Source organism: Durio zibethinus, chromosome 14, assembly GCF_047325235.1.
Source record: "Durio zibethinus cultivar Kanyao isolate XHJ-2024 chromosome 14, ASM4732523v1, whole genome shotgun sequence".
Taxonomy (NCBI): Eukaryota; Viridiplantae; Streptophyta; class Magnoliopsida; order Malvales; family Malvaceae; genus Durio; species Durio zibethinus.
In genome coordinates this window covers 930,378-955,410 of record NC_143175.1, presented here as the reverse complement: position 1 = coordinate 955,410, position 25,033 = coordinate 930,378, and the positions used below count along the sequence as shown (strand labels likewise).

Here is a 25,033-nt window from a genome sequence, read left to right as displayed (position 1 = left end):
AGAGTAAGTAAATGGCAGAATGCAATGTCTGAATAACTGACTTTCAGTCACAAATTATAATTCTTTACAGTAAGTTCTGATCAATAACACATGCAGTGACTGCTAGAAGTCAATAAAAAGAGTCACAACAATGAGTAAATTAGGCCTTCAGAACTTGATATTAAGAAGGAATGGCATTTTGTCTGAAAAGGGTGGATCAGAGTATTTTCCAGTGAGTATTTGTGATGAAATATACTGATTTGCAGCCTCCGAATAATGAATTCCATCCCAGTTAACATATTCAGAACTATCATTGCATGCTTTGGCTGTCACTGAGGTTCCATCAATGACTTTTATTTTCCCACAACCAATTCGGCTGTCATAATTCAAAGGTGGACCTCCGTATCCACAACAAGCCATTATAGGCTGCTCAAATCCTGCAAAATTGTAAGCACTCAAAATCATTTCTATTCCATACTTGTACCCCTAATTTATCTCTCACTGAAATATGATATTGGAGAGAAGGCATAAGTTTAATTCTTTCTATTTGAAATCCCTGATGGACAATAGAATGGCAACTTTGCTTATCCTGAAGATGGAAAATCAAGCTGTCGTCGTAGAAAGAATGAAATCATACTTACCGAATTTAGAATAATTTGCTATAAGGTTGGATTTTATTGTGTAGATGTCAATGTATGTAAATTTTGAATCTGTATACTGGCCCTGCAATTTTTTACAAAGGGCATGAAGCTGCAGATTGAAGACTTTAGCAGCTTGGTTATGCTTGCTGACACATCCTAGCTCATCAAGGCTAGATGGATCTGTTCCGAATTTGGCAACATTTTGAGCTAAGCAACCAAGAGGTCCTGTGTTATGTATCCAAAAATTCCTAGCCCCTTGATCATATAGTGTCTACAAGGAAAACCAAAAAGTCCAGGATTAGGATTCTCAATAGCTCATCATGACAATAAAATGTGTCTCTCAATAAGGAAGACTTGAAGATGAATAATACTATTGTAGCGTTCTTGAAGCTGACCTTTATTCCAGTTTCAAATTCTGTCAAGACTGAAGGAATAAAGGCAAGTATTTGATCAAAGGTTTTAGAATAAAAGGCACCGGCAAGATCATTCTGGCCAATATCGAACATGTAGAGCCCCTTCTGAAAATAATCTTCTGTTGGAAGGTACTCATCAAGTTTTTTACCTGCAATTAAATGAAAAATGCCGGTATATCTAGTAAATTTCTAACTGCCATTCATGTAAGTATAGTTTAGGCAGTCGGTTATAAAGAAAAAAGCATCATTGCCAATGAAGATGAATGCATTCTCTAGATGATGATCTATGTGGGCACCTTTAGCTACTAGTTCGAGAACCCGAGCTTTGAACCGTATAAACTGAGCCACTTGAACTCCAAATGAGAATGGACTGACAGAATGTGCAGTAGGTGGGAGAATAGTTGATCCTGCAGCTGCAAAATTGCACCCTTTGTGGAAACTTGGTGTGCCAATTGAATCTAGATAAGCATTTAGAAATGGCAGATCCATTGCATCCACTGCAAACAATATCCCAATAACCAAAGAACAAAATGAAATTAGATGGAAAAGAACAAGAAACTCTCTTGTTTCTCCTAGAAAACAGAGGAAACAGAGAAGCTAGGTAATATGCAGGGGTAAAGCAGAGTCATGATGAACAAAACTGCATATGCAATGCAAGTCGTGGAAATAGTTGGAAAGTTAACTTAGAAAATCAATGATGAGACGGCCATCGCAGTATCTTCCGGACGGTATTTGGAAGTAACTTTGACCATAAGGTGGCTCAAGGCTTTCAATTCCAGCAGCAACTAGGTCACCTGTATCAGAATTAGAATCACCAAAGTTGAAAATAGCAGGGAATTTGAAGTCAATGGACTTGGTTAGAGGCAAGAAGATGAACACCAAGGCAAAGACATGGAGAATATAAGCCTTGGGAGCCATGGATTACAGCAGGATCACCAGAGTCCAGGGCTTGTATCTTACTATTTTTTTTTCCAACCATAAATAATGGCTGGTTTGGTAGGTGGTATGTGTCCCAGCCAATGGAACTTTGCTTTCAATTGTGGTAAGCAAAAATTGCCAAAACGAACACCAAAAACAAAAACCCATTTCTTTTTGTCCTCTCCTAAACTAGAGGGTTGGGATGCCCCATTCTCACATGTTCCATATTTCTTTCACTTTTATCAAATAATCACCAAACAACGAAGCATAATGCAAACTTTTGGAGATTGTATAAAGCATAAGGGAACCAGATTTGGTATGGTCCCATAAATCTTTATCCAAGAGCACTAACTTCATTTACTTGGACAATCTATATTCACACTTTTTACCTTTTTTAACATAATTATCAGTTACCATGAGATTAAGATTTGTCAAAAAAATAAAATTACATTTAAAAAGTAAAAATATGGATGAAAAGAGAATTACACATTTGTTATATCATTCACATAGATTTAAGATTAAATATATCATTCCAATTTAAAAAATTGAATTTGAATTTCTTTTTTTATAATAAAAAAATTCAACTAAAAATGTCCCTTAAAACGTAATCTTATTTAGTTATGTAATTATTTTAAAAAAAAAATTGAAGTTTTTAAAAATGATATTAAATAGATTTAATTTTTAAATTTTAATACTTACTTTATTGTATATAATTTGAAGTGGTAATGAGAGCATTACTTGGGAAATCAATGATGAGCCGACCGTTACAAAATCTCTAGGTCCAATATTCTTGATCAGCAAACCTTTGGGGCATTTGAGGGGTCATGCGCAATACCCTCTTAAAAAGGTAGGACCCTAGATTTGTTCCATAAGTTTTGCTAACTTCGTCCCTCTGAAGATGGTACATGACCATCCAGCCCAAGACTTAACACCCTAAACAAGAAAACATTCATAAAAAATTTGATAATTTAAAATACGATATGATAATATGATACAAATACATATGAAATAAAATATAAAGATAATAGCTTAAAATTATAATAATAAGTATATATAAATTTAAATAAATTAAAAAAATATTTGAGTTTTTCGTACTAACAAAAATTATAACATTTAATTTTCGTGTAAAATATGATATTAATTCATGAATTTTAGTGTTTTATATAACACGAATATATGAATTATAATATTTCAACTATAGCAAAATTGGATAAAAATATTTAAAAAAACATGTTGTAAAATCATGAGTTTTGAGCTTTGACACTTTACTATTTTCTCAGCCAAAGCTAGGCCTTGGTTGACTGACTCCAGACAAAATTACAACAGTTATGCATTTCACGGGTTGTAATCACATTTAATCACAGGATTCTACTTTATATCCTGTCAGTATGTCTAAACCAGCATCATGGAGTGGCATATAAAGTTTCATCTTCACATTCCAGGAACAAAGGAGATGAGAAAGGCTAAAATCTTATGAAGAAAACCTTCATTTTCTCCAGGCAAAGCATCATACCTTTCAGCAGCGGCAAGTCTTTCCTTGAGGGCCTTGTTCTCTCTCTGAAGCTACAAAGTTGGTAGGCTCAGTTATTACATGAGAAGTAACTTCAAACTTGCATGAAATGCAGATCCTGTTTGTCCAGAAAAAAACTTTGGACCATTTTATTATGATTATTTAACATATTATTCAGTATAACTTCGGGCAAGAACTAGAGCAAAACTGACTGAAAGTTTTAATCAAATGAAAATGTGATTAGATTTTTTTTTATTCTTTCATTTTGGAGCTATCACCACAAGAGTTAAAAGTGGACACTGGGCAAACAAAATTTATATAGAACATATTTCACTTTTATCCCCTCTTTGTTTTTCCCTTTTTTTCTCTAGTAGAAGACAATAAATGGCTAGCAAAAATTATTACCATCTCAACAGTAGATTTGAGCTGTTCCGCAGCTTGCATCAATGAAGAAATGGTTTGTTGAACAACACCTTGAAAGGTTGATTCCAAGTCTTCCGTTGAATCAGGATAGACAAATAGTCCTGCCTGAATGAATAATTCCTCAAGTAACTTCACGTCTTCATCATTAAGTCTCTCACTCATCTAAACAAGTATAAACCATATCAGAAAGTGACATGAATATTTCATCTACAGAAGAATTTCAGATCATAAACCAACCCTTTTTAGAATTTTCTCAAATGATTCATCTGTAGTTGCTGAAAAAGCTCCATTCTTCTTAGAACATTTCTCTTCATTGCCCTTAACAAGTGGTGAGGCCTTTATATGCTTTGCCCTGCCATGAAAATGAAAATTGCACCCAAAAAGTGAAATGAAAAGATTGCTCGATGCCAAAATTCAGATTTCAAGGACATCGATTATTAGATGGTCATCTTTTATCCATATCACAAATGGTGTCCATCTTGAACTTTTGGTGTTTTAAACATAGGTTGAAACCTTTTTGTTTTTTAAAAGTCTTTTTCTAGAAAGAGAACTGAGGTCAGCATTTTCAGTGACAAACAAGCATTGAACCTTGCACCAAAACGAAGAGTGGACAGGCTTTCTGATGAATTTGAAGGACTTGGTGAGCAACAACAAAGCAATGCAGTGCGAGAGCTCCCCCCCTGCAATTTATTATGAAAAGCAACAGATCATCAAACTGATTTGATGACAGTACAGAGAGATGAAATTAGGAGGTAGGGAACTAACAAGAGCATCTTGCAAGATTCGAGTGAGCTTGGAATCACGATAAGGAATATGGTTTGCTTTGGCTGGTGAACCACAAGTCAGAGCATTGATCACATTACCTAATGCTGAGAGGGACTTATTGATGGTTTTAGCTTCTTCAAGAACTCTTCCTTCAGCCCCAGTTTTCTCCACTTTCTCCGACCCCGCCAGGTCCACAAGAATTAATTTTCCAGATTTCGCCCTGACCACATTGTGAAATTAATAGATCAATTTATTTGAAGCCTTAAACGTAGTAATAGATAAGCTATACCTCTTTTCTGTAATTGATTCTTGGTTGAGTGTGAAAATGTAAACACAATGACTCCTGCTGCTTGCCATGTTCATTTCTATGCTCGCTAAAGTTTAAACACAAATCCCGAAGACAACTTTTCCAAATGAAAGGTGATAACTGTGCATCTTTAACTGAAGTTTACTTTTGTAAGATAAAGAAATTAATGGAAAGAAATAAAAACCGAAATACAAAAAGGATACGGGTCTCTCCAATTGCTCTGTTAGCTATCCCACTCTACAATTTCAAGGCTGATATCAGAAACTATATTGTATGAACACAAAAGTAAGAAAAAAGTTCTCACTGATCTTTATCTTACAGATAGGCTTTGTAATGCTTGTGCAGTGTCCAATAGAGAGATCTGGGAAAAACATTAATGTATAAATAGAAGCTTTAGTAAGAAAGAGGCATAGAGCTAAAAGAAGTTACAACATCTTAGTGATGCAAGGTACTTCTAAATAGCATTACTCATGCCACTAGGCTAAAACATTTTTATGTGAAAAAAAAATTAAATGGATAACTTGAAGAAAACAATGCACTATGTATGAAGTTTATATGCATGCATGGAAATGCTAGAAGGCAAAGACAGTGTTTGCTCAATGAAAACAGAAAAATAAATAAAAGTATACAGCATATTTCTTGACAAACTTGATAGGCTGAGCTAACATATTAATGAACATGTTCAAATTAATCTCAACTAGAAAGAACAAAGCCTAGCAAAAACTAATATGGCTGATGTCAAGCATGAAGATTTTAATTTAGTCTCACCTTATAAAAGTAAAACATAGAAAATGCTACTGTAATGCATAATATCAAGTCTCAAGACTAAGGTAATAATAATTTCTGCAAGAAATAGCTACCTCTGTTGCTCCAGATAACAATATCCCTTGTGTTCTACTCTCCTTAATTTGAATATTGTCCTTTGATAAATCAAAAAGGTCCCTGAGGATAAGAAACACAAAACACGCGCATTTAATACTAAAACACCTCTGATGGCACCTCTTATAAAATTTCATTAACCTAATCTCTTGGATATCATGTGTTACCAAAGCCAATCAGAAAATTCTACAAGGGAATTACAACTCCCAATCCAACAACAAACAGCATTTAAGGTGATACATACCTGACTTTCTCCATATAGATCTCTACCTATAGATAAGAACAGAAATTTTCATGAATTACATAGCATTAATAGTTGAACGGCAAGCAATATAATTAGACCCTAAACAAATATGATATGTTTCCTTACCATGGACAACTTGATTGTGTACTTGGTTGAATCATTGGAAGATCTGATACATGCAAATAATCCATCTACTACTCTTGGAAGTATCCCTTTCTTCTGTTCATCAGATTCCAAGATGTTTGGCCCCTGATAAAATAAGATATATATCATCAGTGAAATCAATTTAATTTTATAAGTTATCTAATCGGACTATATATATGCAATCATCAAATAACCTCCATACTGTATGTCTTCCCTGCCCCAGTCTGTCACCAAAAGAAAAAGAAAAACAATCAAAGAAATAAAACCAAATATATCCATAAATCAAATTAACAAGCAATCCAAAAGGTTAAGACAATGTGTTACATTACTAGTATCTACTTACTAACAATGAATGGAGAATTGGAAATTTAAACTATCAAGTTTAAAGGTTCTTTGGCCTGATGCTTGGAATTGATGTGGAACACATTTCTCACCATCATGTTCTTTACTATCTTCAACAAGGCAATCAATAAAATAGTAAACAAATCCTTAACCGCAGCATTTAGTAAATAGAAGATGTGTTTAGTATATAAGATTTTGATATGATAGAATAAGATGATATTATGAATAGAATTAGATTAAATAATGTTATTTTATCTTGTATTTGATGTATGCAAGAATTAGGATAAGATAATTTATTTATTGGTCAAAATTATCCTTCCTCAAAGTTTAAAAAATTTAAATTATTAATGTAATTTTTAAAGATTGACATGTAAATTTAATATCATGAATTAAAATAATCATTTTTATTTTGAGAGGATTGAATCATTCCATACTAAAAAAAATGATTAATCTCCTTACAATCTTATCTTTTTCTTTAAATACAAATCAAACATAATATAAAATGATTACTATATTATCTTATCAATTATTTTATGCACCAAATATGGCCAGAGAGATCACTTAATACTGGAACTGGAATGCACTAATAACACAACTGAGCAAGATGTCATAACATTGAATTTAACAACCAATGATATAGCGTACCTGTCCGTATGCGATGATTGTTCCATTTATAGCATTGAAAGCATCTGTTTCAAAAAAAAAAAATAATAATAATAATAATAATAAAAGAAATACATAAAAACAGTTGATTAGATCATGAAAACGCAGAAAATCAATCAAAAAACAGTTTTCTGAGTCATACCTTGAACAATTGGAAGAACAAGAAACTCATATACATCAGCTTGCTTAGACTTCTCATAAAAAACCTTATCGAAGCTAAATGTAAAACCTTCTTCTTTTTCATCCTATCATATACAAACTCGAATGATAAAACAAAAAGTATATAGTAAATAAAAGGAAATTGGAGTTCAAAATGAAATTAAGTGAAATTTAAACCTTGATGATGAAGGTTTCGGAGTCTAGAGTTTGAATGCAGATGTTATCTCCGAGATCTCCTTTCTCCTTTGAGCTCAAAGGCCTGAAGCGGACGCAGACAGTTACGTTCGACATTTCTGCTTGAAAATTGATTCGAATCTGTGATAAAATCAATCGATGGAAAGGTTTTAAAAATCAGTTTAAGCAAAATGGAAATGGCGTAGATTTAGAGTCTGTTTGGCTCTAAGAAATGAAAATTGGAAATCCAAACAGGATTTCCAATTTTCATGAAAATTTTAATAACGGCAAACAATTTGAGAAAAACATTAAAATTCGAAAGCTAAACGAATTTCACTAAAAAATCAACATTTCAATTGAAGAAGGTTGTATCCAAAATAAAACTGATTTTCAACCACATTTTCTTTATAATAGTTTCTCAGCATCCAAAAAAAAAAAAAAAAAAACTAAGAAAGTATTTGTTTTATAATTTTTCAAAAATGAATGAAGCATAGAGTAGCAAATGTTCTGAAAATTAAAGTTTTCGGTTTGCGAATAGTAACTAACAAATGAAAAATGAATTTTCGAAATTCAAATGTTTGAATTATGTCTTTACCTTCCCAAATTTTCTAGCCAGTCAGACAGGCAGGCAGAGAAAGAAAACTTACAGAAACTAACCACTCTTTTTTTAGCAGATCCTCAGAGATGCGAACTTATTCTGCTTTTATAGTAGGTGACAATTTTCAGCGGGAAAGAAGAAAGTTCTGGAATCTTCTGCACCAAAGTTTTGTTTTGGGCCTCCTTTGTCTTAAATGGTCCATTACCTTTAATTTAATTTTAGGCCTAATTTTATTTTATGTCGGACCACAATTTATAAGTACTAATAGATTTTTCATTGATAATTCCACACTTAAAAATTAAATTTGATTATTTGTATATTTATATCTAATAAAATATTAAAAATTTTATATTTATATTATATTTTATATAAAAATTATATGTTATAATTTATACTGAAATAAAAATATTTGTTAATCTCATATATTATTATACTAAAATTTTAACTTTTTTTTTTTTCGTACCATGTCACTACATTGGTTAGGTTGAATAAAAACTTTGAGATTAAGGATAATAAATTCAACGTAAAACCAAAATTTCCAGCAAAAACTGGTCATAAAAAACTCAAGACATCATTGCCGTAATGCTCAATTCAGCTAATTAAATCGTGATCATTAAAAGAAAAGATGCAAAAAATAATATAAAAAAAAGAGATAAAAAAGAAAAAAGCCATCAATCTTTCCTTCAGTTAATTTGTATACCAAAGAGTTTGAAACCCTCAGTATTAAGCTCTTGTGTAGGGTGTGCTGCCATTAATTCATGCTCTTGTTTGACATGCTTTTCACCATCAAAGCCATAACAATGTCCCAATCCAAGCTGCAAATTTACTTCTCTAACCTGCAGATTGGCTGTCTCAATCAATGCACCATCCTTTGCAAATTTGTTCACGTCGATCATGCAGAATCTGTGTCCCTCTCTCTCCTTTGATCCCCACTCACATACGTAGAAAGAAATCACATCATTTGGTTTCAAGTCATTTTCCTTTAAAAATCGGTTCCAACCCCTGGTGAAAACAAAGCTTCGGCTGCTATTCCAATAGCAATAACGAAATTTCCATAATCTCATAAACTTGTCATAGAAAATCAACTCAGCAGCACTTTCTTTTTCAGTTCCAGAGACTGGTGGAAAGTGCTTGACAGCATATTTTTTGGGGATAACAAGCCTGTTCAGCTTACCAACATCGCTTGGTGTTAGCTCCTTTTGGAACAGTTGTTTACAAGTTAGCCCTTTATGGCTATAAGTCCCCACTGAGTTGAGATCAATCTCGACTTTTGCACTTCGAGAGCGAGCCTTGAGATAATCCATGAACTTGTATTTGTAAGAACCATCCCTTATCATGCTCAGGACAGCTTCAGCACTATAATGGCTCTGAAATTTTGGCTCCTCGACAGTGATGTCAGTCCATGGAAAATTCCTATGAGTGTCTCCATTACGGAACATGATTGCTGCGCTGTCGTAGGCCATAGCTGCATCTTGTTCAGACTTGAAAGTCCCTAGCCAAATTCGGGTATGGTTTGCATATAATTGAGCACCCCACTGCCCATTTTTCTGTCGCATAACGCCTTTGAATTGCGAGGAGGTGCCGTTGCTGCCGCTTCTTAGGCGCTTTTTTTCAGGGTGACTGGTGCTAATTGAATCTGAAACTTCTGAAGTTGCTTTCACTTCACCACTTGAAATCACACTTAATATCTCTTGTTCCATCGTCTCTACGAAATAACATATGATTGTTGATCGGTCAGTGCAACATACAATGTTGGTAAAGGTATTGCAATAGTTCGTTATATACTTTTTGTCTTTTGAGCCATGGTTGGGGTTCGAACTCGAGACCTTCAACTTTGGAACCGACTCTATTACCACTAAGCTATTGATTGATTCAAACATGCACAAATCTGGATTCTGATCTAAGATTGATCCCACAGACCAATCAAATAAAATCAGAACAATTTACTGCATAAATTGTATGAGCAACTGAAACAAACATCAAATAGAGTAACTGAAATTTAAAAGCTGGTACCTGAGTAAATAAGCAGCAGAAAAACAAATCAGTTGGCTATCTCTCAAGGTCAAACAAGTTGTGCTATAAGAAGACAATTATAAGCCTTCTTTGCTACTTATATGTAGTTGGAACTTGGAAACGAAGAAAGCTGTTCCAGAAAAGGCAATAAAATAAGTATCAGAGAAAATCAGCTCATTCAAATTAATTCAAACCTCCATAGGAATTTTTTGGCTTCAGAACTTTATTTTTGGCAAGAATATGATCCATATTTGCATTGGGGAGGAAAGCCAAATTTGTTTCAACACGCACCAGGCAGAAAATTCAGAATCCTGGAGCCAAAAATTAAGGTCAAAATTCAAAGCTGCACATTCTAGGAAACAAAATCGAATGTAAATAATTTTCAAAAAAAATGAAAGAATCAGCTTAAAATCAAACAATTATTTCCTTATATAGTTGCTTTCTGCAAAAAAAAATTATGGTCAAGCACAAGATTTTCTTTCAAATTTCCTTGTTCCACTGATTGCGATGTTTATATGTACCAATGCATGTCAACGTTCTTGGAAACAACTCGAGCTGCTTAAAGTTAGGTCTTCGGAAGAATCGAATCTGCTTATCAGGATTTTCTCTGCCTCTTGAATAAACCACCAGAAACAGCATAATCACTTAGAATACCCTAAAGATTCCCGTGGGTTCAAGATAAACTAAGTTAGCTGACACCATCATTGGCAGATCCATGCTTGAAGATAGAGTCTTCAAGGATACTAAAAAAATTAAAAAACAAGAAATTTTTTATGGACGCTCCTAAAATTTTTCTTGGGTATCCTATTTTTTTCTGTAAATAAAATTGATAAATCCATCTACAGTTTTTTATATATATTATAAGTGGACACCTTAAAAAAGAAAATTTTAGATCCGCCACTAGACACCGTTCATAGCATTAAAAAGCTGAACTTAATTTCAGTTCGGAGTAAGAATTCATCTCGTATAGCATGAACCACGTTTGATGCAATCGCCTAGAGCCATTAGGAAACATGCACATTGGTCAGGTCAGAAATTTAAGCTTTCCAATGGCTTCTGATATGTTAGTATGTCCTAATGATAATTTTCTTATCCGAGTTTGTGTGATCCAGAGATAAAGTAAATATGAACGATGGATGGTGTTTCACATCTTCTATAAGCCAATGAAATATCAGTTTTCTTCTGTTAACCTGAAATGCCTCTACCTTTTCCCACCATGCCTATGAACCCATGTAACGCTAATGGGACAACGTTTTCTCTGGTCCAATATCAGCAGATTCCAATGTTGTTTTGTGATATGAAATTGTAACTTTTGATTACTAAACAAATTAAAGCTATCATGTGCACTGACGGTAATCAGATCTGGATGTTTAGCCTTTCACAAATCGTGCTCGGAATCATGGCCAGTTGCACTTTACTGTAGCTAAATAGGCTTCAGTTTGTCCCTTTTCGGTATGTATAAAACAGCTTTCTTGCATGATTTTGGACTAACTGATACTATATATGTTGAACATTACTTTTTCTGACCATGTTGATGTCTACCAAGAAAGATTATCACCAAAGAAAATTTGCTATTTTATCTGATCAGGAAGTAGTTCTCGAGTTTCGTCTAATACATTCCCTTTTCCTGTCGGTTTTATTTATATTGGACTTAACAAATTCATAAAAAATTAATTTCTTGTAACCTACCAATGAAGTCGAACTCAAACAACAAAAAAACAAACAAATTCTCTTTATCATTTGAGCTAACATCTGTTGATAAGATTTATTGAACATTAAATTCATAAAAAATGAATTTCTTGTAGCCTATCAATGAATTCGAACTCAAACAACCAAAAAATGAACAAATTCTCTTTGTCACTTGAGCTAACATCTGTTGATAATCGAACATTACTTTTGTTCCCCTTGTAAAATCGATATACAATGTAGGACCAATCGATGTTGCTTTAAAATCTTCTTCTTTATATACCTTTCTGCCATGCTTCCTCATTCAAATATCATTGTTATTAAAAGTTTCCTCTTCTTTTTCTGTTCCTTGGTAATTTGTCACTTTTTTTCTTTTGTTAGTGACATTAAGATATCTCTTTTGCTTTATTCCGTTTGATAGAATGAAGTCGCTATCTATATATATAGTTTTATTTTATTTTATTTTTTACAATCAGCTTTATAACTTTTTTGCTGATCCATTATATCATTCTCCAATTTTTTTTTTGTTAAAACAATTCAATTTTGATCTTTATTTTATAAAATATTATATTAAATTAAAATTTTAAAATATATATTTTGGAAATTTTGAAATTTAAAGGTTGCATATTAATCTTATTTTTAAAATTTTAAAATTTTTAATTTTATAAAAACAATGGTTAAAGTTGAATTAATTTGATAAAAAAGTCAATAAAAAACAATAATTTTGGGAAGGAAGGAGTATAGTATGTGGTATAAAAAGCTTAACTTTGTATCTCTTTTTATATATTTTTTTCTTCTTTAAGAATGTAAAAGTTCTGATGGACCTAATTTTATATTAGAAAAATACGAAAATATAATATGTACATAGAAATTTAAATCCATACTTAAAAATAATATTACGTAAGTTGGATATGAATTTAATTTGAAAATCTCATGATTTTATCTTACAAAAAATATCTCAAGAGTATAAATTTAAATTTTTACATATATATCATATTATATTTTCATATTCTTTCAATATAAGATTTGAAGTATTACAAAAGCTCATTTCATTTATATTTTATTCGATTACACCTCACTCCTTTTGTTTGGCAATAAATGATAAAAAAATTTCTATAGAAAGATAAGAGAGAGGACCAGAAATTGGGATTGGGAAACTGAGAATCATTTAAACTCCATGTTTCTCCACTAGAAAACAAGAAGATAAATCAGATGAGGGGAGAAAAAAAAAAGGAAATAAAGAGAAATATAGGGTTAGAATCTTCTGAAATAAAATAAACCCTAGATGGTATAAAGAAACATGATTTTGTTGTTCACCTAGGGGACTTAAGACTCTTCTACAATGCATGTGAAAAGTGACACACGTCTAACAATTAATATTTCAAAAATAAAAAAAATGAAAATGAAAAAGAAAAATGAAAACCTACTCCAACATAAAATTCAAATTTATATATCAATATTTTCTTTATAACAAAATCATAATTTGAAAATAAAAAAAGAATTATAAATGCAAAAATATTATATTTTAAAAATAATTGTATGAACAAATTAAATTTAACTTTAAATTTTTTATTAATATGTTTTTACTGCCCTATGTTTAACTTTGTTAATACGTTAATTAAATTAGTGGCCCATGTGTAAAGTTAAACAGTAACAAAGCATCCTCTTTAGTTCATTTTCCATTCTTTCAATTACAGTGATTAATTCATTTTTACCACAATCATCTAACTATTGCTTCAAAAAGCATTGGTTATTAGTACCTCAATCCACCACTTTTGCATTCACACCCGACTTTTAATTAAATTAAATTTTGTTTTTATTCTTATAAGAAGTGAGTATCACTCGAAATCGAAACGATTTGAATTAACATTTGTTTTTTCAAAATCAAACTTTATTCAATGACAAATTATTTTAATTTGTCCTTTTAATGATACTACACAATGATCAAAACCCCACCAACATATCAACTTTTTTTTACCTTGGGATTCGACCTTGAGCATGGAACAAAATTCATGGGGCCATGATTATCTTTAAAGCACAGATGACTTTGATTTGAAGTCATATATAGGGGGCGAAAAACCCATCATGGTTACTTAGGTAAATTTTTGTTCAAAACAAATTTTCATGATATCTTGGTTTTTTGGCTTCTAATTTACCATGTCTGGTGCTTCATGATCATGAGGATACCTTTTTTGTTTTTTCCCAAATTTTGGAGTAAAAAAATTTACAGAAAGAGAGAAAGTTTCTAGCCTTTCTAAAGCTGTTTTTATGGCAGCCTTGTTTTGGTACTTCACCTTCATTGGTGGTCATAGACTACTTGAGTTTCTATGAGAAAAAAATTCTTGAATCCAGGCTTTGCCATAATATAAAGCATTCATTGTTATTTGAATGGTTAATGTTAATTGTGATTTTGGCTTCATTTAGGATGGATTTGCTGCCAAATTTTGGATTATGAATCATAATCACAATTTCTTTTTTTAAAAAAGAAAGCATCAGTAACATTGAAAGACCGAGGAAATGTTATGGTTTAATCCAAATGATTCACCCACTTTCCGGTTTCTAGCAAAACTGACATTCGATTACACTTCCACGATTTCCCTTAGGCCTTGACCTCTTATGTGCCAAAAAAAATTACTTACTAGTTGAAGGGGTTGAGAGTTTCAGGTGCAATATTCAAGCCCCCTACTTCCCTTTAGTTCCTACCTATGACACATAGCCAAAAAGAAAGGGTGAAGAAAAGACTTGATCCAATGTTGTTATTGGGATATGGTGGGCAAGATTGCCAATCTTAAATTTGCCCAACAACACCAGTCTATGACATACATTATTAGCATTAGAATAAAGGAGGTTGGAATTGACCTGTCTTTTTTTATGTGTGGCTGATACATCACATGCCCTTAAAAGAGAATAAAATTTAATTTTATATGAAAATTCTGATTCTGGGGAAAGAAACAGAGAAGTTTTTGTTCATTTCCAGAAGGGTAGAGTGGCCTAAAACAAAGTACACTGGAATGAAATTGGAGAGGGACATCAGTGGCAATAGGCAATTTCAGGAACAACCTGAGGAAAAGGAACTGAAAGAAAAGTCCTTCATATAAGGTATATGAAGGTGAAAAGTGAAGAGAAACAAATTACAGTGGGGGGTGAAAAACTGAAAATCATAGAAATTTTCAATTCAACATAGCATCTTCTTGAATCCTACCTAGCAATTGATTCACTGCTGAGGCTATGTCATTCACTGAAGTCAGGTTACAGTCATCTTCTACCTGCATTTGAAACCAACTATAATTAATTGAGTGTTAACCTGTAATTAACAACTATTTTCTACAATCAAACTAACCTTGACACTGAGAGAATAGAGGACAGTTTGATCGACTGTTGTGACATTGAGATGGAGGATGCTGAGCCGCATAGTATTCAACCCTGAAACCACTTTCAAGAGCTGTGCCGGTCTCCTTTTCGACCTTATTTTGAGGTTTGCATGGCTATCCACCATGGTAACTTCTATGTCAGCCATGGCAGATTGAGTCTCAACCATTGGCTGATCATTCATGGAGATTGAATTATCATCCCAAGTTAGACTAGTTGAGTACTGCGGGAATGTGAAGAATTCAGCAAAAGGTGAAGATGAGCAGCTGCTACCACCAATATCTGATCTTTCTTTTACCTCTTTCTGAGCACTTAGAAATTGCAGACGGTGCTCAAGCTCCTTTACAAAATTTATGGCACCTCCTATAATCGATGCTTGATCACCCTGAATCCAAAAAAAAAAAAAATGATTACCATTTTCTTTCTTCTTTTTTTACATATTATAGCTATGGAAGTTAAGAGAAAAATACCCTCTGAACATAAGATTCAGGCATTAGAGATCGAATAACAGAAAGATATTCATTCATTTGCTTTCTCCTATTGCGCTCCACAGCAATGTGAGTCATTCTTTGATTCTCGATCTCCTCCTTGTTCTTTCGACTCTTGGATCGACGTCTCTTGGGACGAGTGGAAGTAGTTGTTGAAGTATCCAAAGCTGAAGGGTCACAGGAGGATGATCCATTAGCATTAGCAGCATCAGACGACAAATTTAGGTGGTGTAGCTGATGATCACTGAAATGAGGTGGAACCATTGAAGTTGGTGAAGAAGAAGCCCAATCTCCATGAACAAAATTATTATTAGTCAAATCAGATGTATGGTTGTGATCAGGAAAATCTTCTCTTTCCAAGCCAAAATCATAGCTCCAATTCCCCCCTAACAAGCTGTAGAGATCTTTGCTGTTGTAACCAAACAAGTCTTGCTGAAAAACCACAGCTTCTAGTGCCATTCTTTTCCTCTTTTCACTCTGTTTCTTCCTTTCTCAAAACTAAAGAAACCCAAAAACACAAAAATTGGGATACAATTTGCCTTGGGGAGTTCAACTTTGGGGTGGAGAAGTGAGCCTTTTAAAGGCATTTGATGAACAAAAAAACATAAAATATACAGCATAATTGCACGTGAAATAGTATGGAATTTTATTGACAGAGAGAAAGCAAAGGCCAAAGGGTACACAAATATGATTTCCCTTTGAACATATTGGCAAAGGCCCTCTCCTCTTGTGAACCACACCATGGCTACTCATTGGTTTAAGTGAAAAATGATTTTTGCAAAAGCAAAAGAAAAAAATTTTTTCTTTTCAAGAATATGGAAAAGACACTTTGAAAATAACGAAAATGATGCAAGATATTTAAGGAGCTTTAATTAATTTTGGATAAAAAGGTTGTTTAAATCATTTTTAGAAATGATGGATAAGATTTTTTTTTTTCCACAACATTTTGGTAACTAGAAGAATTTTTTATGACACTGTTCACAATCAACATTGACAACACAATAATTTTTCAACATACATAAGAATAAGGATTCATGTTGGTAAAATGAATCTTGCCTTTTCAAAAATTAAAGAAAAAAAATACTATTGTTATGCAATCTAATTATTAATAGATATTTAAAGGTAGGCGTTACTAAGGGAAAGTTATTTTTAAAATTTTAATATTTTGTGTATTTTTGTGCGATAAAATAATAAAATTTTTTAATCAAAATGAATAATATTTTATATATTAAATACGTATTTCCACAAATATATAAGTATTGTCAAAATGTTTTTCTAATTCAATGACCTTAAACATGATTTTTTTTTTCTAATTTTCTCCTTGAACAATCGTCTTAAAAAATATATGATAATTTAAAATATCATATGAAACAATGAAAAAAAAAATAATATATTTAAATTTTAACAAAAATCATATATGAATTTAATAAAACAAAAAAATATAGTTTTTTATTTTTATATCAATATGAATTATAATATATAATTTTCGTATAAAATATTATATAAATATATAAATTATTAATATTTTATATGATAAAAATACACGAATTATTAAATTCACTTAAAAATGAAAGCCAAGTTTTTTCTTATTTTTTTAATGCATTTGAAACTTATTTTCAGCAAATTATAAAGTAAAAATGTTTAACTCATGTTTTTGCCTTTTTTTTTTTTTAAGTAGTCAGAATTACACTAGGCTAATATCCAAGCTGACATAGGCCAAAAAAAGCCTGGAGTTGGCCAAATTAGGTGGCGCGTAAAGCACATGCAAGTAGAGAGAGGCTAGGAAAAATCAAGACTGTTCGTCGTCATTTGGTAATAATACGGTCCGACGTACGAATCACATCGATGCACGAGTAGAAAAAAAAAAAAAAAAAGGCTGCCATTGCAGAGATTCTTGCAATAATATGAAAAAAGAGGGTTAAAAAAAAGAAAAAAAAAAAACAAAGGCTTAGACTTCAAGGAGGAGGGCTCTTGAAAGAAATCCAAAGGTTGGTTTTGTTTTCCTTCAAACTTTTTGGCAAAGAGTTAGAAAGTTAGATGACTTTGAATTGTCATAGATGACATGTAAAACCACCAAAAAAAAATTATATAATGTATTTTTTAAATTTAAAAATAAATAAATTAATCAATCTCTCATATTAAAACAAAAATTCTACGTATGAGATTATCTTAATAAATAATCATTACTTAGATTCGAATATAAAATCATCCATGAGAAAAACAATATTATCAATTGAGTTAAGGTACTTTTTCTGTGTTATTTAAGCGATGATTTATGTTACTCATTCAATTGATGTATAAATTAGGTTATAATAGGTGTAGTGGTATAGAGAAAAAGTTTTCAAGTTTCACCAACTTTTTTCCTAGAATATATATAGGGTAGAAATTGCTTCTAAATCTAATTAAATAATGCTTAATTCCCCTCAACAACCATCTCATTCTTTTTTTATAAAAGATATAGTGAGAAAATTACATACGTTGAAATTTTAATTTTAAACTTACTAAATGATATATATTTTTTAAAAATACTTACATAAATAAATTAAATTAGTATCTGAATCCTCTACTCCTACTTACTATATGTACATATATATATATATGCTATATTTCTTTAACCTCTTCTTACTTTCCAATATTGTCGATATAGTTAGCTTATCTACAATCATGTAGTCTATTAATTTATAAAATTCAATCCCTAACAATCTCAAAAACTAAAAAATATGAAATGGATAAAAGAGAATATTTAACAAATTTGAAAAAAAAAAACTAAGTCATAATTGATTCTATTCTCATATTTCAAACAGCTAAAATCGAATAATCAGCTATAACAAGTACAATTAACACTTTGGTGGGGTTTTTTTTTAATTACTAATTTTGTCATTCCTCTATGGTTGATAAGAAAAAAAAAACACTTTGGAGTTATGTTGGATTAATATTGGCAATCTCTTTTGGGGGTTTGGTCCTTACTATTGTGAAGATGACCATGCACCTAACAACCATTAAAATTGAAAAAAGAAATGCAAAAAAGGGTGTAGAAGGAAAAAAAAAAAGAAAAAAAGAAAAGAGTCAGCTCCCAAACCCTAAATTGAATGGTTTGAGTTAAGCCAGCTATGAAACAATAATCCAAAAGACCATGAATGGGAAAATAAATCAAAAAAATTGTCAGCCACACACATTAAAATCATTTTTTTTTTTTAGAGTTTGGTCAATGTTTAATGAACAATCTGAAACTTAACATGGCTGCTATTGCTATGGCAGGTCATCTTGTCAAACTTTTTTATTTTATTGGTCTAGCAACTTGTCATTCTTTTCCCTTTCTTGGAGGGTGCATCATTTAATTATTTCTTGTTTTTTAATCTTAAAATAGTAATAAATTCAACCTCTTTCAACAAGTTTTGACAAATAATTCCAATGTTACTAAAAATAAAATAATTAATAAAGTATTTTGAGGTTATTGATTTTGCATACAAGATCATAAAAAATGATATAAAAGCTCATAAATTTCAGCAACTTTATAATATTTAACATTTCAATAACTATGTGATATTAATATTATAATATTAATATTAGATAAAGTCTCATAATCATATAAACTAACTATATGCTTTTTAACATTTCAGTAGCCAATTGATCTAAAACCCACTAAAGAAAGTATTAGACCCAACTGGCACTAGTTTGAGGTGTATCAAAAATATTGTTGTTTAAGAGATTCGTTGACAATTCAGTCATTACGAAGATTACAGCTTTTTAATTTGGATTAACCTTAATTTTTTTATTTTATTAGTTTGTTCCTAATCTTGTGAGACAAAACAAAAAGCATATCCTTTTTCCGATAAAAAAAGCCAAAAATAAAAAAAAAAATTTTAAATTTATTGAATGTTATTTTTTAAAAATAATTATATAAAACGAATGAGTTAAATATCATATTCATAACGAAAAAGCATATCTTGTCATGAATACTAATAAAGCAATTTATTACTAATTAGATGCTAACAAAAACAAGATTAGTGTAGGTAACGACATATTATGGCTTAGTGTATCCACTTCATTGGTCCCATTTTGAAGCAGATTTATTATATTTAATGGATTCCATTTGCGACTCCACAACTCTGACTTGTATTTGGCTCTTGGCATGTATAAAACCAAGGTGGATTCTCTTGCCCTACTCTTCTTTATTATTCATTAATTTCTATGTCTAAATAATGATTTTCCAAGAAAATATATATAATTAATACAATTTTAAAATTTGATATATACATCTATAATTTTATCAAAGGCGCATGTCCCGAGCATTTGATTCAGTTTATTAGTGCATGATCATTTACTCAAAGAACAAAACTCGAATCCCCCTGCATCGAATAACCAAAAAAAAAAAAAACACACTTCAAAGGCTAATTAGATTATACTTCACCAATTTGTTTTATCCTATAGGTTTAAAATTTTGAAATATATATATATATATATAGTTATATACATAGTAAATATACATAGTTATATAAAAAAAATTTTTCCTGTGGATCAGAACAAGTTTTTTGTTTCATGGGTTTCTGTTTAAATTGCTTTATTACTTCAATTTGTTATTAATTTATAGACCATTTTGTTGTCTTTATTTAATATCCAAAAAAATAAAATTAATGAAACAATATGAAAGGAACATTAGTTATATAACTGACCTCTAGAATAATATTGTCCCATATATGCTGCCTAAACAAAACAAATATATACATTCTCTAACTATTGACAGCTAGAATAATATATATTTATGATATATTTAACTTAACTCGATAAAATTATACATTAAAAAATACATGACGTAATTATGATAATATTGAATTCTAATCACATATAATTTCATGCTCATACTTGCGCATAACATAAGATTGATTAGCGAGATAAAAGTTATTTTTAATACTCATTCAATCTATCATTGGTGCCTAAAAAATATTTTCCTTATGAACTTGAAATGGAAAGCCCTTAATGTTTATTTGATCATATTGAAATTAAAGTACCAAACCTAAAAATTTAAATCCATGTAGCTAATAATAATGAGTTAATGATGTGTTTTTAGTAACAAAATTTTAGCACCACTAACCCTAAATTTGATGAAAAGAGAAAAATATAAGAAGAAAAAAAAATTCAACTACCATATTGATATACAAGAAAATTATTAAATCCGCCGGTAAAGTTAGTGTTATCGCATTTTCTTTAAAATATGATAAATAAAAGACGTGTAACAATATTTTAACTCTATTTATGGAGTTAGTGTATAGACTAATAGTCTGGATATATATATATTTTTATAAAAGAGATCGTAGTTTGAGGATAAGATAAGAAATTACAGATGATGAAATTCAAACCTCAAACATGTTGGATACTTTCTTTCAAAAGTGGTTGCATAAATCAATTGAATTAAGTTTCGAATTCTAATCCGTGATATACAATAATAACTAGTCGAAATAGAGCCAGTTTACCGACTAATTTAGCAAGCAACTTTGCTGCCTGTGGAGGGTCCAAGGATGGAGCTAAGGACCCCAATTGATTGAGTAGTTGAAATCCTGCCTACTTTGGTAATAAAAAATGGCCAAAGTTAAAACTATCAGCCAATTGCAATGCATACATTATAGGCCGGTAGGGTCTCTGTCATAGGCAAATTCATGGTACATAAAACTCGTTCAGTCCAAGGAATAATCTGTCAACTGATTACAATTAATATCTTCTCTTCAAAGTCAAAATTATATATCATCTCGAAGGTGTAGCAACTAATCGAATTAATTGATCAGACAAGTGATTTTTTTTTCTTTGAATTTCATTTATGGGTTTAACTTTCCCTCTGCGCTAGGGTTTTGTATGAGAGAGAGAGCTCAAATTCATGCATATAGACGCAGACCACAGGGAGTCGGTAAGAGATATTAAAAACGATGGGGGCCATTGGCCATTGGCCAAAGTCCAATGACGATGACTTACATATAACCAGCCAGATTTTTCACGCAACTTTGTCAGTATCCGGTCAAGCTGTGGACGAAAACAAACAGATTTTTCAAGGATTTAGATTTTGTTGTTGCCGACGGTGCTGGAAACTCTTCCCCTTGTAGGCTTTGTCCCATTTCCGAGTTAACTTTTGTATAACAGCTCATCTTCCTTAATGAAAACAATATATTAGTGTAAATTATGTCTACACCATCTTACCAAAATTATCACTAATGATTTTCACTTAATGGTAAAGAAAAGGTCTTGAAAGTTTGAAACTTTAAAACTTTGCCTCGGTGAAAAGGATGGAAAAGAATGAGAATGAAAATTTTGTTAATTTAATAGTTAAGTTATAAATTAAGATAATGGTTATGAATTTTAACTATTAGATTAGTAAATTTTCTATCTTTTCAATCAAGCAAAACTTAAGATTTCAAGTTTGAAATCTCACCATATATGGGTTGAGTCCAATTTAGTCAATAGTAATGTGATCTATTGTTATATATATATATATATATATATATATATATATATATATATTACTTAACTTTTAATTTCAATAATTAGAAATTAATTCTTGATAATCTTAATTATATAAAAATAATAATTCTATAAAGTCTATACATTAATTTGAAATTCCCTTATGCTTGAAGAGTGTGTAGGAAAATTTTTACTAGCATGAGTTTGACTGCTATTAAGATGTAGATTTTTCTTCAGGCAAATTTTCTTTAATTGGTAGTGGGGTGTGTGTTTGTGTGTGTGTGTATATATATATATATATATATATATATATATATATATATATATAATTTGAGTAGAAGAAAAGCTCAGAGAAGATGGTGTGTTCCAAAAATTTAGGATGTAAAGAGATATATTAGTATGGACTGAAGCCAAAGGTAGCTGGATTTTGAAACCATAGGGGGAGAATTTTTTAATGATATGATCCTGAAGCCATAGGTAGCTAGATTTTGAAACCATAGGGGAAGAACTTTTTAATGATATGATCCCAAGAAAGTTGATCACTTTTATTGCATTTACACCATTATTAGCAGTGACCAATACCATTGCACTTTATGTCAAATAAATTTTTGATTAAGTAGCTGGCTGCAGTAATGTTAATGGGTTAGATGGAATGGATTCAGGTCAGGTTATATTTATTATTAATAATTTATATATTTATTTAAGTTTGATTTGGTTTGGTATTTCGAGTTTTAAAATTTTTTTATGTTCAACCTAAATTAAAAAATAAATCTCAAATTTATCCATTAAACTTAATTTATATAATAAAAAATTTAAAAATATTTAAAAATATAAAATATAAAAAATATATGTCATAACATATAGATTGGTGGACCTACTGCTAAACATGAATTAAAGGGAATTGTCATCAATCTTTTTTTATTAAAATGTGATTGGACAACTGAGCAATTTGTCTTATTTAAAGAGGAGTTTCAAAATTAACTTAGATATTTTTAAATAGTAAATTTTAGTCCATAAAATCAAATTTCAAATTCTAAAATACGATTACGGGTAATAAGGTTATAACATTTTCACAGCGTCCATCTAAAGGATGATACTAATTTGATTTTAAATTATCCAAGCCTTAACCATATTTATGTTTTACTAAAATATTTAATATTAAAAATTAATCTTAAAATTACTCCAATAGTTTGGTAGCAAGTTAAAATAATTCTCTCACCTCAAGAGTATTCATGAAGACTAGTGTTTCACTTTAAAGAGGCTCTATCGTCAGATTCATTTAAATTTTAGTTAAAGAAATAATCAATAAAATCTTTCAATATTTTGGTAAAATTTACTTTGATACAGATCTCTTAATAATTTGTTGAGATTTTATTATAAGATTATTTTTTAGAAAATATATTAAATCTTCTAATAGTTTGGTAAGATTTAATTTAAGATGCAAATCTTTCAATAATTTGACAAGATCGAAACAAAATATTTTATTAGCAATTATTTATTTTTTTAAATTGATTTATGAGATTCTCTAATAATTTGATAGAATTCATAAAAAAATTTAAATTCACGAAAAAATCTTCAATAGTTTGGTAGAATTCATAAATTCTCTTTAGAAACATTTGTATTATGTGAAATCTCTATAAGTATTTGAAAGAAATTGATAATAATAAATTAAGAAAAATCTAAAAAATAATAATAATGAAATAGAAAATAGATAAGAAAATTTATAAAAAAATAAAATAAATATAAATATAAATAATAAAATAAAATAAAATAAAATAAAAAACCTGCGATTGGATTAGATCCAACACGCGGGTTGTGCACAAGTCAATGGGTTGATGCGTAAATCTTCATAATGGTGTTGTTTTGACATAGTATAAAAACCCAAATCCTTTATTTTTCCTCAAAACTGCCTCAGCTTTCTCTTTCTTTAGAAAATTTTTGCTTTGCCTTTTTTTTAGAAATCCCAGACCTAGCCATGGGAAACTGAGTTTGGTTATAGTTTTTGGAAAACTGATGGGAACTTAATTGAAAATTTCAAAATTTATAAAAAAATTCAATAAAAAAATTTTAACTTTCAACCCAAAACTCAAATTTTAACTATTGAATTAACAAATTTTCTATCTTTTCAATCAAGCAAAACCTAAGATTTCAAGTTTAAAATCTCATCGTATATGGCTTGAGTCCAATTTAGTCCATAGTAATGTGATCTATTGTTATATACATTACTTAAACTTTTAATTTCAATAATTAGAATTTAATTTTTGATAATTTTAATTATATAAAAAATGATAATTCTATAAAGTCTATACATTAATTTGAAATTCCTTGATGCTTGAAGAGTGTGTAGGAAAATTTTTACTAGCATGAGTGTGACTGCTATTAAGATGTAGATTTTTCTTCAGGCAAATTTTCATTAACTGGTAGTGGTGTGTATATATAAATATAAATATAAATATATGTGTATATAAATATATATATATATAGATATATAATTTGAGTAGAAGAAAAGCTTACAGAAGATGGTGTGTTCCAAAATTTTAGGTTGTAGAGAGATATATTAGTATGGACTGAAGCTATAGGTAGCTGGACTTTGAAACCATAGGGGGAGAACTTTTTAATGGTATGATCCCAACAAAGTTGATCACTTTTATTGCATTTACACCATTATTTGCAGTGGACAATACCATTGCACTTTATTTCAAATAAAATTTTGATTAAGTAGCTAGCCGTAGAGATGTTCATGGGTTGAATCGGGTTGGGTTTAGATCAAATTATATTTGAATTTAGGTCAAGTTATATTTGATATTAATAATTTATATATTTATTTAAATTTAGTTTGATTTGATATTTCGAGTTTTAAAATTTTTTTAT

At 30.4% G+C, this 25,033-nt stretch overlaps 3 protein-coding genes and 1 pseudogene across 4 annotated transcripts; all 4 read right to left on the bottom strand.

Moving 5' to 3' along the window:
* Positions 1-25: 25 nt before the first annotated feature.
* On the bottom strand, positions 26-2,072 carry LOC111294122 (GDSL esterase/lipase At1g54790-like). The gene is made up of 5 exons (XM_022887305.2): positions 1,717-2,072; positions 1,330-1,530; positions 1,016-1,182; positions 621-891; positions 26-416 (listed from the first exon to the last, which is right to left on the bottom strand). The coding sequence occupies exons 1-5, from the start codon at positions 1,949-1,951 to the stop codon at positions 148-150; spliced, it is 1,143 nt and encodes a 380-aa protein (XP_022743040.1). The 5' UTR covers positions 1,952-2,072; the 3' UTR covers positions 26-147.
* A 589-nt stretch (positions 2,073-2,661) lies between these two features.
* Positions 2,662-8,227, bottom strand: LOC111294121 (ATP binding microtubule motor family protein). Of its 2 annotated transcripts, XM_089743057.1 has the most exons (17): positions 8,157-8,227; positions 7,565-7,702; positions 7,371-7,473; positions 7,211-7,254; positions 6,418-6,447; positions 6,206-6,328; positions 6,080-6,105; positions 5,817-5,898; positions 5,276-5,317; positions 5,160-5,193; positions 4,939-5,014; positions 4,650-4,869; positions 4,473-4,564; positions 4,122-4,236; positions 3,867-4,046; positions 3,465-3,514; positions 2,662-2,884 (listed from the first exon to the last, which is right to left on the bottom strand). In XM_089743057.1, the coding sequence occupies exons 2-17, from the start codon at positions 7,676-7,678 to the stop codon at positions 2,830-2,832; spliced, it is 1,386 nt and encodes a 461-aa protein (XP_089599183.1). In that variant the 5' UTR covers positions 7,679-7,702; positions 8,157-8,227; the 3' UTR covers positions 2,662-2,829. The 2 variants fall into 2 exon arrangements, with proteins under 2 accessions (XP_089599183.1, XP_022743037.2); XM_022887302.2 differs by lacking the exon at positions 2,662-2,884 and having other exon boundaries at positions 3,193-3,514.
* A 434-nt stretch (positions 8,228-8,661) lies between these two features.
* On the bottom strand, positions 8,662-10,109 carry LOC111293800 (AP2/ERF and B3 domain-containing transcription factor At1g50680 pseudogene; annotated as a pseudogene).
* Positions 10,110-14,687: 4,578 nt separating this feature from the next.
* LOC111294484 (transcription factor bHLH94-like) lies at positions 14,688-16,444 on the bottom strand. The gene is made up of 3 exons (XM_022887797.2): positions 15,698-16,444; positions 15,199-15,612; positions 14,688-15,124 (listed from the first exon to the last, which is right to left on the bottom strand). The coding sequence occupies exons 1-3, from the start codon at positions 16,172-16,174 to the stop codon at positions 15,029-15,031; spliced, it is 987 nt and encodes a 328-aa protein (XP_022743532.1). The 5' UTR covers positions 16,175-16,444; the 3' UTR covers positions 14,688-15,028.
* Between the last annotated feature and the right edge of the window lie 8,589 nt (positions 16,445-25,033).

What these genes read in the sequence shown, in the direction of transcription:
- LOC111294122 (XM_022887305.2), bottom strand. Translation starts at nt 1,951, where the DNA reads ATGGCTCCCAAGGCTTATATTCTCCATGTCTTTGCCTTGGTGTTCATC. An exon ending in TCTCATCATTGATTTTCTAA is followed by an intron (nt 1,531 to 1,716) that starts GTTAACTTTCCA and finishes TATTGTTTGCAG; the next exon opens with TGGATGCAATGGATCTGCCA. An exon ending in AATTTGAAACTGGAATAAAG is followed by an intron (nt 892 to 1,015) that starts GTCAGCTTCAAG and finishes TTTTCCTTGTAG; the next exon opens with ACACTATATGATCAAGGGGC.
- LOC111294121 (XM_022887302.2), bottom strand. Translation starts at nt 7,678, where the DNA reads ATGTCGAACGTAACTGTCTGCGTCCGCTTCAGGCCTTTGAGCTCAAAG. An exon ending in TGTTCTTCCAATTGTTCAAG is followed by an intron (nt 7,255 to 7,370) that starts GTATGACTCAGA and finishes TTTTTGAAACAG; the next exon opens with ATGCTTTCAATGCTATAAAT. An exon ending in TGTTATCTGGAGCAACAGAG is followed by an intron (nt 5,318 to 5,816) that starts GTAGCTATTTCT and finishes TGTTTTTCCCAG; the next exon opens with ATCTCTCTATTGGACACTGC.
- LOC111294484 (XM_022887797.2), bottom strand. Translation starts at nt 16,174, where the DNA reads ATGGCACTAGAAGCTGTGGTTTTTCAGCAAGACTTGTTTGGTTACAAC. An exon ending in CTGAATCTTATGTTCAGAGG is followed by an intron (nt 15,613 to 15,697) that starts GTATTTTTCTCT and finishes TTTTGGATTCAG; the next exon opens with GGTGATCAAGCATCGATTAT. An exon ending in TCTATTCTCTCAGTGTCAAG is followed by an intron (nt 15,125 to 15,198) that starts GTTAGTTTGATT and finishes TTTCAAATGCAG; the next exon opens with GTAGAAGATGACTGTAACCT.